Source organism: Lontra canadensis, unplaced genomic scaffold (assembly GCF_010015895.1).
Source record: "Lontra canadensis isolate GAN:19392208 unplaced genomic scaffold, GSC_riverotter_1.0 scaffold99, whole genome shotgun sequence".
Classification (NCBI taxonomy): Eukaryota; Metazoa; Chordata; class Mammalia; order Carnivora; family Mustelidae; genus Lontra; species Lontra canadensis.
In genome coordinates this window covers 3,975,218-3,989,555 of record NW_022631093.1, presented here as the reverse complement: position 1 = coordinate 3,989,555, position 14,338 = coordinate 3,975,218, and the positions used below count along the sequence as shown (strand labels likewise).

The 14,338-nt window shown below is 56.1% G+C and overlaps 1 protein-coding gene and 1 long non-coding RNA gene across 19 annotated transcripts in view; one reads left to right on the top strand and one right to left on the bottom strand.

Moving 5' to 3' along the window:
* The window catches only part of JADE2 (jade family PHD finger 2), a 52,898-nt gene extending 39,472 nt beyond the window's left edge, over window positions 1-13,426 (bottom strand). The window contains exons 1-5 of one of the 18 annotated variants that reach the window (XM_032837693.1): window positions 11,757-12,110; window positions 7,840-8,024; window positions 3,150-3,304; window positions 2,831-2,930; window positions 603-691 (exon numbers count right to left, since the gene is read on the bottom strand). In XM_032837693.1, coding sequence (XP_032693584.1) covers window positions 603-691; window positions 2,831-2,930 — 189 coding nt within the window. In that variant the 5' untranslated portion in view covers window positions 3,150-3,304; window positions 7,840-8,024; window positions 11,757-12,110. Of the gene's footprint in view, window positions 1-602; window positions 692-2,830; window positions 2,931-3,149; window positions 3,305-7,579; window positions 7,582-7,839; window positions 8,025-8,117; window positions 8,304-11,467; window positions 11,582-11,756; window positions 12,111-13,331 lie in introns of those variants that run through there. The other 17 variants (XM_032837692.1, XM_032837688.1, XM_032837697.1 and 14 more) reach the window with 17 other exon arrangements.
* LOC116855203 lies at window positions 10,532-11,466 on the top strand. The gene is made up of 2 exons (XR_004380307.1): window positions 10,532-10,804; window positions 11,044-11,466. It is a non-coding gene; the product is annotated as an uncharacterized LOC116855203 (long non-coding RNA).
* Window positions 13,427-14,338: the final 912 nt, after the last annotated feature.

The window sequence follows — 14,338 nt, the reverse complement described above, 5'->3', positions numbered from 1 at the left end:
CATCCCAGGCCCAAGTACGGAAGGCTTAGGATGCAGATGCATGGGACACAGGCAGAAGGAGCAGATGACTTAATTGGATGATCCTGAGGACCCCAGCCCTCACCCCCATATCAGCACCTCCTGGTGCCCTTGGCTTATCCTCTGGAACATTCCAAATCTGACTGCTTCCTCTTCTACTGCCACTACTTGGCTATCAGCCACCATGGCTTCTCTCCTGGACAACTGCAGGAAAGTCCTCCTGGCTCCCACCCCTGCCCACATTTTCCTTTCTCCTCACAGCAGCCAGTGGGGCCTTTTGTGAACACGTCAGACTCTGTCATTACCCTGCTTATGATCCTTGAAAGGCCTCTACTCTCACCCAGCTCAACTGGAACATCTTTACAACAACCTACACGGCTACTGCTGGCCCACGCACCCCCTTCTCCCATTCACGGCACTTAGCCACACTGGCCTGGCTCTGCAGGGCCTGTTCTCTCTGGGGGAGAAGGCTCCCCCCACCCCCACGCATCTGCAGTGTTCCCTCCCTCACTCTCCACAGCTGTCCGCTCCTGTCACTTCCTCACCACCGCTTCCTCTTTGTCCAGACACTCATCACTACCCACCTCTGAAGGCTTCTTTTCGTTCTGCCGGGGCCAGCCCGACTTGGTGCTGCTGGGCAGTTTGGAGCATCGTGAAGCAGATGTAGCGTGACCTGCAGAGAGAGCACAGCCCATTAGGGGCCCCTGGAAGGCCAGGGACACCACCCACCTACCCACCCCTGACCAGGGACAGGAAGCCTGTAAGGAAGGCTCTGACTTGCATGTTCAGGAGGTGGAAACCTCTGTGAGCCCCTGTCCCTGCTCTGGACCTCTCCAAGGACGCGTGGGGACGTGAGTGCTTCCCCCGCTCACCAAGCGTAGCGGCTTAGGAAATAAAAGGCAGTGACCTAGACTCACGATTAGCTTACTCTGTGATCCTTTACAGGTCCCTTGCCCTCTCTGATCCTCTGCTTATTCCTTGGGGAAGGAGGCCATCTGTGGCCACACTTCATTCCTGCCCTGGGTGGGGATAGCTGGAGACACCATCCTATCTGGGATGATGCCCAGTGGATACACAGAGGCACGAAAGGACAGTAGGAAGAATGCTGCTCTAAAGTAAACCCATGGGGCACCTGGGTGGCTCAGTGGGTTAAAGCCTCTGCCTTCGGCTCGGGTCATGATTCCAGGGTCATGGGACTGAGCCCAGCGTTGGGCTCTCTGCTCGGCAGGGAGCCTGCTTCCTCCTCTGTCTCTGCCTGCCTCTCTGCCTACTTGTGATCTCTGTCAAATAAATAAAATAAAATCTTAAAAAAATAAATAAATAAAAAGTAAACCCATTTGCTAGCTTGTCACCCTGGGCAAATGACTTAAACCTCGCCGGGGCAAAAAGCTGTGAGAATTCAGTGATGCCACGCCTCTTAAGGCTTAGCAGAGTCCCCGGCCCAGAGCATGGCTCGATAAACACGAGCTATTACCACTAGAGTCCGAGGCCCTTCCTTACTGGACCGCAGGACTACAGCCTTTACCCCGTGGGTCCAAGGGGCAGCAGCCACGAGTGGGTACAGGGTACAGGGGTGGGGGCTGGTGGGAAGGGAGTGAGCCACAATCCAGCCCAACTCTACTGCAGCTGCCCAGGCCCCCACTCCTGCAGGTGCCTGGCCCTCAGGGGTTCCCGTGCCTGACTGAAGTTAGAAGCAAAGGATGCGGTTCTTCTTGGCTCTGCTGAGACAAGCCACAGGCAATGTGGTTGCGGCCACAGAGGGCGGGACGCTGTGGTCTCCTGCCACAGGGAGGAAGGGCTGGCCAGGTTAGACACCAGAGCCGAGCTGAGCAAACAGACTCTAAAGGGCAGTGAATGAGACCTGGAGGTCGGGAAGGGGCTGGGACTGACTGGCTGTCTTGGTGTTTGTCCTCAGGATCTTGGGGGGCTATCCCCAGCTGCTCAGCACATTCGTGAACAAACTGAGGTGCAGAGCTGCAGGGCTCCAGGCCCAGCCTCCCTGGCAATGAGTTCAGCCTCTTCCTCTGTGTGGGTTCCCACCAGGCTGCAGGGAGTTGGCAGTGTACCTCTCCTACATAGGGCACCACAGAACTCCCTACTAGACCAGCTCATGCAGGGCAGGTTCCTGAGGCATCTGGGAAGAGCTGCCTTCTGGTATCAGAGAAAAGCTCCCACCTTCTGCAAACCTCCCTTATCTCCCCCTACATTTGAGAAGGGGCTCCCTAAGCCTCTTTTCTCCTTGACCGTCCCTGTGACCCCCCAGTCATCCAGCTGCCACACAGCCCATACACAAGTCTACCTCTCAGATTCTCCTGCCAAGATCCCTTGTTAATTCCATTGACAAACATTTACTGAATACCTATTAGGTACCTGCTCTAACTGGGGACACAGCAATGAGCCAGACATGACCCCTCTTATCAAGGAGCTTACCGCTAATTAAGAAATGATACTCCTATCAGGTAATTATAATAAAACTTAACAGGTTTTCTGTCTGTTGTGCAGAGACTTTCAACAGGGTCCTGATCTAACATTAAGGGCCAGAGGGAGAGGGATGTGCTCCTAGCAGCCAGGAGCAGCAAATGCAAAGAAATAGAGGGGAGATGATCTTTTCCAACCAGAGCAAAACACGTGGGATTGAGACCTAGGGGGTAGAGGGGAGTAGGGTGAAGAAGACAGCAAGGGTCGAGAGGCCACACATGTGTGCGACTTTCTCAGGAGTTAAGTACAAGGACCTGGCCTGATTAACGCTTTCATCAACACTGAGACCATGGGGCAGCCTCCCCCCATTTGGGCCTGTGGGCCTGATAATTACTCAAATGCTTTCCTTGTAGGAGCCCCAAATGGAAGGCCTTACTGTCAGTGGTGTCAGAGTTGTCGCTGCTGATGGAGTATTTTCGCCTCTTCTCTTCCATCTGCAACAAAAGGCAGGCTCCATTACACTTATAGGAGGCTTGGGAAATCCTCAGTCTCTCAGAAAACTGCCCAATAACCTACCTCCCCATACTCACCCTGCTGCAGTTAAGAACAAGAACAAGGCCCTCTTGCCCTAGCCTTCTCCCAGCCAGCCTCACCCTCTCACCCAAGCCACCCACAGGAGCCCTGGGAGTGGGACAGAGGGCTGCATCTCCCACCTCCTGAGTCCAGAGCCCCAAGATGAGCAGGCGTCCAGCCAAAGATGACAGAAGGAGGGCAAGGGAGTCAGTGGCCCCAGAACAATGATTAGGGCCTGCTCAGTCCTAGCTTCCACTCAAGGCAACTCAGGTCGTCCAGAGAATCCACTCCCACCCTAGAGGAGATGCAGAAAGGGGAAACAAGACTGATTCTTCCAGAGGGACCATGCCACCTGAGTTTAGAGACAAGCCAGCTCAGAGAGCACTGAAGGCACACTCGGAGGGTGGTGGCCAGAGGAGTGTGGAAAAGACATAGGAGGAAGGACGCTCCAAGCTGGGTTCCTGAGACACTCCCGGCCCAGGGGGACTGGTCCTAGGCTGGGCTGCCCTCCTTCAAGCGCTGTCCTTTTCCAGATAAGAACATTAACCATCTTTATCTCAACTACAGGATTTTACTTCAAGGTAGGATGAGCAGCTCCCCATACTGAACTCCTTCCTCTAACAACACTGGCTCTGCTCATGATCCTAACACCCCCGGAAGCTCCGAGCCATTGGCTTCCCTGACTACCGAGGCACAGGGCCTTGTCCGACTCTAACTGGCTGAACTGGGATTTGAATCCATGTGGTCTTAATACCTGAGCCCACACTGAGCTGCCTTTGTGCCAGGGTCAACTCTTGCCTGTGGGGAGCACTTTCTCACCCACTATTTCCTTGGATCCCACAGAGTCCAGGGTGGCAGGGCTTGCTTTTGTCTCTTCTTGGAAGGGAGCACCCCAAGGGGCTTGTTCACCTGCCCTATGTCTCACAGCTAGTCAGTAGCTGAGTCCTAATGCGAGAACAGATCTGGGATTCAGGACCCATGGCATTTTCCAATCACTCTTCTGTTCGTCTGGAACCTGGGCCACCTCACTGCCCGAAGCAAAGGGCAAGGAGCCAGTGTCAGTCAAGAGAAGTCCTGCTGCTCAGTCCAGCTGCTGGCCAACCGGGGTCCCCACCTCTGCTTGGGATCCCATGGGGCGCCTGTCACTGCCACCCACTCCAACACGTCTGTTTGCGCCGAGCCCTGGGTTTCCCCTTATATCCCGGTGACCCTGCAGAGACAAGGGAACATCAGCTCTTTAAGGTGGGGCATGACCATCCAGACCTCTGGGCCAACCAGGACCCTCCGGCCTCAGACCTGACCTCAGCCAAGACATTCTCCCCACTCCAGTGTCCCCTAACAACAGGATTAGGATGATGGAAAGATTCCCTTGGGCTGCTCACTGTCAGCTCCACGGGGGCAGGCAGAGCCTGAGGCAACCAGCAGCGTGAGTGCCAGGGATGTAAATTGCTAAACACTGTGGCAGAAAGAGGAGGATGCCTTGGTACACAGGGACCTCATGAAACCCTCACAGCAGCCCCTCTATGCCAGTGGGCATGATGGCTGCTTCCCTTTTGCAGATGAGGAAAAGAAAGCACAGAGGTTAAATGACTTGCTCAAGATCACAGTGCTTATAAGAAGTTTATCTGGTTCAGGAGCACATGCTCTTGACCTTCAGACTTCTCTGCCTCTGCCCAACAGAGTACAAGCAGTCCCATGGCCCAGGTTGTGGACTGAATGGAACAATAATGCTCTGCTACCCACAGCTTCCATCCTTGCTCTCCTCCAGCATCTGAGTGTGACAAAGATGACTTTGACAGGGCCCTGAGCCTAGCCTGCCTCTTACCAGCCCAGCACTCTCACAGGTGGGGGCAGCAGCAGGAGATGTGCTGTAACTGCGTCCACTTGTTCTTTCCTGCAATCCTGCCCGTGGATCCCAGGTGCCTCCACTTCCGGGCCCACATCTCCCAAAGAAGAAAAGAAACTCTGGATTTGGGTTGTCGAGTTCAAATTCTAACTCTACTCCTCTACAGACCTGGGATCTTGGGAAAGATGTACCTCCCAGACGACAAGAATTCAATCTGGATTTTCACATAAGTCTCCTGAACTTCCAATGTTGGCAACTGCTTCAGAATTTAAAAAACACTTTGAGAGGGCCAAACTAAACACATCCCTGGGCCAGAATCGGCTGGTGAGAATAAACGAGAGCAGCGTTGAGCCCTGAGCACAGTGGCTGGCTCTCCACCTAGGTGCTAGTCATTCTGTGATAATCTGGGGCCAGGTGAGGAGTCCTCCTAGCCACACCCCCTCACCCAGGGGCACCTACACTGTAAGTGAGACCACCTGGGACAGGACCCTCTGACGGCCAATCCCCTTCTGGTAATGTTGTTTCCTGCTGCCCAGGGACCTATCATAGTGACTTGCAGCGTGCAGACCTGTACCCCACCCTCAGCCAGCTCCCTGTCCAACCTGTCCTCTGTGAAAACACCCCAGAGTTCTCCTGGATAGGGTGTTATTAAGGGAGCAGATTGTGTGTGGCTTAATTGGAATAATAACCAGGCTTCAGAGGGAAGCTACTGTTTTGTGAGTGAAGCTTCTTTCCTTTGAACCAGGTCTGTTCCAAAGGCCTCCCTGCCTCAGGTGAGCCTCCACTGTCAGTGGCTAATGAAGTGCCAAAGGAGGCCTGGGCTCTCCCGTGGGACAGCACTTTGTTCCTGGAACCCCCATTCCAACACAGCTAGGAGACAGGGAGGACTCCTTCAACAAAGCCAAAATCCAGGCCAGGGGCGTGGGTGCTGACACTTGGGTCTTGGCCTCTAGTTTCCTCTCTCCACTGGCCCCTCCAATCTCTCCCAAAGCAAGGTCTGCTCTGGGAGAACACCCCAGTGTCCTAAGGCACTTACTTATGGGGGTAGAAGTGCTTTTGAAGACCTACCTATAAAGGAGAGCCTAGGAGAGCAAGGGTCCCCTTTCCCTCCCCTTGGCACCTCCCACACCATTCCCAGCACAGAGACACAGAAACGCAGCTCTCCTCTGAGCATGGTGTCCTAGGGGTCCTTCAGTGCAGCAGCCCCACGGCCTCTCTGTGCAATCTCTGCCCCACAGCCAACCCCTGACAAGTCCAGTGGGCTCTCCCTCCAGAACTTACGCTGAATGCATCCATTTGTCCCTGCCTATCTACTGCTACCACCCTGGCCCAAACCAGTCCCATCTCTTGCCTGGACTTCGCATTCATCTCCCAGCTCCCGCTACCGCTCCTCCCCTATCTAGAATCCACAGAGCAGCCAGAGTGACCTTTAAAAAAACATAAATCAGATCATGTCATACCCCCTTTTTAAAATCTTTCAAAGGCTTCCTGCTGATCAAAGGACAAAACTCAAACTCTTGACCACAATATCCTACACGATCCGGCCCCTCCCTACCTCAGCAAGTTCACAGGGCCCACTATCCCCTTCCTCACGGCTTTCTAGCTACATTGGTCTCCTTTCATCTCCGGAAAAAAGCCACATATTCCATGCTTTGGGACCTGTGCACAGATGTGCTCTCTGCCTGGAAGATTCTATGTAGTACGTACATGTCTGATGTTTTATCCTTCACATTTCAGCTTAAATATCAGGGAGGTCTACGCCCGCTACCTTATCTAAAGAGAGCCCACAACGCCGTTAGTCCACATCTTCAGAGCCTCCACCATAATTACAGTCTGGTGATCTACTTGTTGAATGCCTTCCTCCTTGGAGAGGAGAGTGAGGAGCACCATCTGTCTGGATCTCCGTGGGAGCCCCGATGGCCCCTTATGTTATCCCCAGCACACAACACGGGCTTGGTACCCAGGGAGTGTGGAGTATGTTCTTGTCCCCTCCCTACAGAAGTGTGGGGAGCACAGAGCCCAGCTGGCCGGCCTACAGCTTGCAGGAACAAACACCCCAGGCCAAGATTTTGTCCTGTTTTCACAGCCTGCCTTCCCCATCTTAACCTCACACATTTTCCAGGAGGCTTTATTTGGTTGGGCTCCTGGCTAATGATCAATGTCAACTCAGTAACAGGGCAGCAACTTGGTGGCAGATGTTTTCTTGGCAGCACTAGCCGCTGGTCTAAGTGGGGGCCTTGGGTCTGGACTTGAAACACCAATGCCCAATGCCAGCCCCCTTTAAAGACCTCTCCGCAAATAAACTCAAACACCCTGGGCCTCCATTAATGCTCTTCCAGCTGACCCTGGGAACAGTGGGCCTTTCAGCTCCACTAGTGCAGCAGCTCCCTGGGCAGTTAAAACACCCCAACCTGGCCTCTGGCCTCTCCTCCCCGGGGGCCACCAGGCCTGCCCTGCCCGCCACCACACACAGCAGGACTCCGTCTTCCTCCTTAAAAAAGGTAAAGGGGGGGGAATGGCTTTCAAGCAGGCAATTTACCATTCCAGACACAATCTTTCAAAGAGAAACAAAAACTCTCCCTGTCTGAGGCAGACCGCTTAGGCGTGTGTGTAATAAGATGCTAATACAATTTAATGATATTTCGGCTGGAAAACCTGTCCTCAGAGCCTCCTTGTGTCGGGAAGGCCAGACATTCAGAAAACAAGAACTGCATGCTCTTAAACCACTTTAAGCGGGGGTCAGAGCCCCGTTCTTTCCTATCTCTCATTAACTTTAATGCCTTCTCGGGGACAGTAATTGCTATTACAGAAAAGATTTTGTACACACAGATCCTCAAACTTGCTTCTCCGAGCATAGGGGCGCCTTAGCCCTCCTCCAACACTCATCATGGCCCACCTGCAATTCCAAGTGTCCCAGAGGGTACCCAGCTCCCTTGAAACATGCTGCCCACACTCACCCCCCAAACCCAGTTCTGGGGACATACCTAGGGGATCCTGGAAGAATGAAAAGGGCTTTGTCTACTTTGTCCTTCTGCACCTTCTCACCCTACCCTCCACCTCAGAGAGGGCAAAGCTCAGTCCGCTCACTCCCACAGACGGCTGCCCATTGGCCACTGCACGGTCCTTTGGAGCCCTTCTTCAGGGAAGGGAGCTGGCTCTCTGGCCTAGCCTAAAGGGGAGAGATCAAAGGTCAAAGCTGCATCTGGGCCCTCTCCAGATCATTAATAATAGTAAAAATGACCAATACTAATCAAGTGCTTACCACATGCCTGGCTTTGTGTTTAATCTTCTTTATGCAATATATTGCTCAATCCATACACCAATCATGGGGTAGGGACTGTTATTAACCCCACTTGCAGATGAAGAAAGTGAGGAACAAAGCAACTGTCACAGCTGGTGACTGCAAAGCTATAGCATTCAAATACAGGTTATCTGACTGCCAGGTGGTGTACCCTGCCCCCCACCCCGCCCCACCACCTCCTGCTGGTACGCAGGCCTGTTGTAGCCCAGAGTGTGGCTGGGGTACTCCAGATTCCTATGGGTTATCTGAGAACCTTTCTGGGTTCCAAAACTTTGAGCCACACAGTCAGGGTCCTATGTGGATGGAAGACAAAGCAGGCCAGGGGTAACTCCTCCCCACAATCCTGACCTTGCCCTGGAGCACCTAAAGGTAGAACTAACTGTGAGGTCTGCGAAGAGCTTGCTGGATGAGTTGTGAAGAATTTGGACTGGAAGTCACTGAACCGGGTCTTGGGTATAAGATATCCTCCTCCCTGTCACCAGCAACTCCAGTTAGCCAGAACACCCTGCTCGCACCCCCCCACCAGTGCTACCTCAAAGATGTGGTAGTCAGTGTCAAAGGCCTACTCTCAAAATTCTGGGGTGCACCTTGGGGGCTGGGACCAGCAGTCCCACCTCACCTGCCAATGAAAGCCAAGTGGAAGCTCTCTTGGATTAGTGTTACTGGCCATTTAGCCGAGCAATTTAGGCAAAGGAAAAGCATGCTGGATGGGAAATGTTCTGGAAACACTGCTGCATCCCAAGTCCAAACAACTTTGTCCTTAAACACTTCAACTCCAAAAGTGCTGGAGAGACCTTTGGCCAAACAGTTTCAAAACTAACATTCAGTGCAAGGCTTGCTGCCTGGGGCAAGGACTTCCCTCTGTGAGGGATTTGCTGTAGAACCAAATGCTTTTCCACTCCAAACACCCAACAGCACTTGGGACAACGCTGAGGACTCCAGATCAAACAAACATCCCCTTTTTTCCTCTACCATGCAAACTTTCTCAATAAATTATTCGCCCACTTCGGATCAAAGCCTGTTTTGCAGCCTGTGACCTAAAAAGCAAATAGCGTCTCTTAAACATGAAAGCCCTCCTCCCTGCCTGGGTCGGCTTTATTACTCATTCCTTCCCCTTACAGTTATTCTGTTGTTATTTTCCTCCTCTGCTTGTTAGATCGCTTTGCAAGTCCCAACCCGCCTGAGGAAGAAGAGACGGGAGGGATGGTTCGTTCACTTGGGGCCCTAAGGTGAGAGAGGAAGTCAGGGTAGGGGAGAAGCCAGCACCCTGGGAACCCAGGAAACAGGGCCAGGCCCGTTTGGCAGCTCCTTGCACGGCCCCTTTGCCAAATGTCCTACTGGGAATTTTACCAGTAAAGGGAGGGAGTTAATGCCACTGTGGGAGGAGGGGCCAGGCAGCCGTACCACCACCTGGGCCCCTGATTCAGTTTGCAAACAGAAACGTAAAGGGGACATCCTGACCGCCAGTCTAGGCTCAAAACTCAGGGCTCCTCCCCTTTCCAACAAAGGCAAGGCGGCTGGCCAGTCCTGCCCTTTCAGCCCCTCCCCAATCCTCTTTAGCTCCGCTGTGAGTGCAGACAAGGAGCCTCCCTATAACCCCCTACAAAACTCAGCCTCTGGGTAAAACTTTATGTCCCACAGTGGATGAGCGAGGGGTGCTAAGCGCGGGAGCAAAGTCTGGAAATCTGCAGAGACCAGAGTCGCCCGGCGCAGCATGCCCTTGGCTCAGGGCACAGGGAAACACGGTCCCTCCCGCCCCCAACAGCTCCTGGCACAAGAGATCTGCAGCCAAGGTGGTTAAAAAAAAAAGCGTCCCGGCCCGCGGTTGAGGCTAAGGGGATTGGGAGGAGGGGTGGCGCGTGCCTCCAGCCTGCCCCTGGAGGCAGTCCGCGGGACCGCAGGCTGAAGGCGCGCCGGCGTGATTCCGACCGCGGGAGCCGGGAGGAGGAGCCGGAGGTGGCTGCGGGGGGCTCCGGCCCAGGCGAAGGAAGGGCAAGAGGCGGTTCGGGCCGGGGGCGGTGGACCTGACGCCTGGGGCGTGGGGAGGGCTTTAGGTGAAGGCGGTAAGAGGAGCCGAATCTCTAGGGAAGTGGGCAGCTACGTGTGGCGGGGGACTGGTTGTGTGTGGGGTGTCCTGGGCCTCTGGAAGCCACAGCGAAGGCTTCCAGTCTAGCAGACATCCCCACCTTCTGATATAACAGCTACGAGTCGTCAAGCTGACCCCTTCTCATCCCTTGGCCTGGAGACTAGAGTGTCTTAGGTTCAGGGATAGGCGGGAAGGGACCGGAGGGAGCCACAAGTCTGCAGCCAGGCGGGGAGGAAGCGGGCGGGTGCCGCTCCGCAGGCGCAGGCGAGTGGGTGGGAAGGAGGGAGGGAGGGAGGGAGGGAGGAAGGAGGTGAGGCCGGGAAGATGCCACTGCCGGGGGCGGGGCGCGGCCGGGGATCCGGGAGAGGGACTGCAGCGGTGCTTGGTGGGGGCTGGGGCTGCAGGGTCACTTATTTGAGGGTCAGGTGTGTATGTCCCGGGCTGTGACTGCCACTTGCCTACATCTTCCCGGTACCACCCACGGGGCAGAGACGGAGGCGGAGGGCAGGGGACTGCAGTACCGTCCCCGAAGCGGGACGCGAACCGGCAGAGTTGGGAGAAGGTAAACAAGGGCCACGCCCCCTGCCGTTGCCTCGCGGGCGCGCACCCGCCGCTCCGGCCGCAGCCGGTACATTTCCACTCTCCTAGCGCTTTTTCCCCGCCGGTCTCCCGCGCAGCCCCGAAGGGGGGGGCTGCCCCCGACCCCAGCCCCCGCCCGGTACGTCGGGGCTGCACACCCGGCATACTCACCTGGAAAGGGTGTCCCCCGCCCCTCCAAAACACTGTGTTTAATTTGTGCAGAGCCTCCGCGCCCGGGAGCTAAGCTTGCTGCCCCCGCGTGCAGCGCCCGCGTGCACCCAACCCAGAGAGGGGGCGACAGGGCGGAGGCGGTGGCCCCCGGAAGGTGTCTGGGACCGGACCGGCTGCACGTGAGCCCAGCGCGGAGTCATGTGCACCGGCTCAGCCCGGTTCGGCGGCCGGACGTGCTGCGTATCAACAAAATGAAACTCAGGGCGACAGGAGGGCAGATAGCTCCAGGTCCTCTGAACGCCCATCCCCGGCGGAACGACCTCCCCACCACCGCTGTCTCCCGCCGCAGACCCTCCGCGCGGCCAGAGCCCGCGGGGCAAGTTGCAGCCCTGGCGCGCCCCCGCCCGCCCGCGCCCCCTCACCGGCCCGGGGGCGCTTTGCCGCAGTCATTAATAAAGAAGGTCGCCAAGCTCACCCTTCCAAAAGTTGTTGTTGCATGCGCCCCTCTCAGCCTCCCCGCAATGTACTCTTTAAAACACGACTGACCAACATGCGCAATCTCTCTCCCCTGTGCTGTGCATCTCCCGCCCCCCCCCCCAGCGCCCTGGCTTCCTAGAACAGGCAGCCAGCAGGAGAGAGAGGGAGCGAGCGAGCAAGAGAGAGAGAGAGAGCGAGGGAGCGAGGAGCGCTGGCAGATCTGTTGCAAAAACACAAAATAACGCCGTGGAGATGCGCAGGGCCCATCGCTGGGGGCTGGATCTTACCTTCCTCCACGGTGCCCTTCCGAGGGGCGCTGCCCTGGACTACGCGCCGCGGCGGGGGCCGGCGCGGGAAGGATGCTCCCGAAACCCCGAGCTCCTGGGGCCGGCGCGGGCGGGCGGGGGGCGCGCATCCATCCGGGGTCGCGGTGAGGGAGGCGGCCAGGCCCGCGGCGTCCCCGGCCCCGCACCCTTGCTGGGGACGGTCAGCCCTCTGGACCTAAACCCTTGCAGCTAGGAATGGGCGCAAAGTAACTCCATGGACGCTACTCACCCCCCCCCTCAAAATAGCCTCCAACTGCGATGGCCGCGGTCGGCACCATTCACCAATCCCCCTGTGTATGTTTCTGTTTCTTTTTAAACCAAGACTTCCTTGTGATCTCTTTAGAAAAAAAAAAAAAAATGTGTGGGGGTGGGGTGGGGGCGGGCGGGAGGAGCGAGGGAGGGGGAGTAGCCACTTTTTTCTTATTCACTCGGATCTCCACTCCTGACACCCCCAGCCGCCCGCCCCACCCCCCGCCCAGTTGTTTGGCTTCGGAAGCGGGTCCAGGTAGCGTTGCAGGCCTCATGGGGGAGGGTGTTCTGCCGGGCTGCCCGTCTGCCTGCACCTCGGGCCCAGACTCCCCGTGGGCTCTGGGGCGCCCCCAGCCCGCTCTGTCCCCAGGGCCGGGCCCGAGCGGCGGCTGCGCCCGTGCAAGTCCCATCAGGTCTGCTCACACTTCACACACTCACACACATACCCCGCCCCTCCACTCTCTCACTCACACTTTCTGCTCACACTCCGCCCCCTTCGCGCCCCAGACCCGGGCGGCGCCCCCCGCAACCTTTAAAAAAAAAAAAAAAGCAAGCTTATACTTAAAAAAATCTTTTGGCGCCATATTAATGACGTACTTAAAATTTGCCATTTCTCCCTGCGTCAAAAAGACGTTTCTTTGCAAATAACAGCCTGAAGGCGACACTCGCGGAGGGAACGAGGTTTGCACTGAGCACCCCGCCTCCCGGGGCTCCAACGCTGGAAGACCCTCGCCCTAGGCCCTGCTCCTGAATCGCTGGTTTAAAAATGCGAATCGAATAAATCGCGTGGCGCTTTGCAGCGCCAGAAGTGAGCAGAAAGTGCTGGCAGGAGCGGAGGGGAGGGGCGCGCGCGCGAGTCTGGGGGAGGGGGCGCGGCCCTCCTCCCCCACCCACGGCAGATGGAAACTAACAACCCGGGCGGGGGGAACTTGAAATTGTGGGCGACCTCAAGAAAGAGGGGCGGTCCGTAGAGAGGGTCCTTCTCGGGTTCGTCGCCCCCCTCCCCCGCCCGGGTGCCTCCGGGCTCCCAGCTCTGCCCCGCATTTCCGGGGGTTGGGGAACGCAATGATGGGTGGGTGGGTAGCTGCTCGCCCCAGTCCCAGTAGGAGTTTGCCCCACGGTGTCCCCTTCCCCCAACCCCCAGCTCGTCCTTCCCATTACCCCTAAAGGGTTAAAAATCGAGGGGGCAACTTCCAAAGGCTGGCACTGGGCGAGGAAGCGGGGCGCCCCTTTCCCCACCCTTCGCCTCCTCGCCCCTCCTCCTCCGGCTCCACTTCCCGACTTGACCTTGTGGTGCACAAACAGTGCGCTCGGATCCTCGCAGTTTCTGGAAGAAGCGCTTGCGCTCGCCAGGCAGGCGGGCTGTCGGGCGGCTCGCGGGCGGTGGCAGGGCCTTGGGTCGGTTCCCGGAGCCACGGGCCACACCCACCTAACCCGCTGCGCCCGCCGCGCTCACCTTCTCTCGAGGAAGGAGCTGGGCTGGCCTCCTGGGTGGGGTGGGGTGGGGGGCAGCTGCAGCCTTCTCCGGATGCTCCCAGCTGGGGAGGGGGTGGTCTGGTCTCAGGCTGGGTTTGGTGGGGGAGACCTGGGAGCCTGGGTCAACATCCCCAAAGCATCGTTGCCAACTTTTCTTTTCCTCTCCCTTTTGGCTGCCCCTCAGAGATAATACAATCATTTTTTTCAACTCACCTTTGGCTTTGACGGCACGTGGGTGAGTTGTGAACGGGATCAGGAACCGCCTTCCCTCTCCAAGACTGAAGGTTGTTTATTCTTTCCTTCTTTCCCTTCTACCCCCCCTTCAGTGGAAAGATAAATATTCAATTTACATAAGATGACATTTATGTGACAATTAAAAAGATCCCCCGATGGAATGTTGTGAACACATTTGCTTATAGGAGAAATAAATCTAATAATAAACAAACTCATAATAACAGCACAAATCCTCTGACAGGGTAAATTGTCTACACAACAAAGAGAGAGATGATGAATGCAGAAATAAGCACTTTTTGCAACAAGAAAGAAATAGGCGCTCAAAGGGAGGCACTGCAACATTTTCTTCCTTGGCCTTCATTCACAAAGTTTGGGGAGGCTTGTCTGGCAAGATTGAGGAACTGGGGTACCACCTCCTGGTTAGACCTGACTCCAGCTCTGAGTGGTCAGTTGTTAGGATTTTCTCAAACCCAAGCTCCATGGCAGAAAACATGACGCAGGCTGTTCGCATGTAACAAAATGGTTAACTACCTGAATTCTAATCCTAGGTTTGCAGTTGAGAAGCTACTTGATGTGGACAAGTG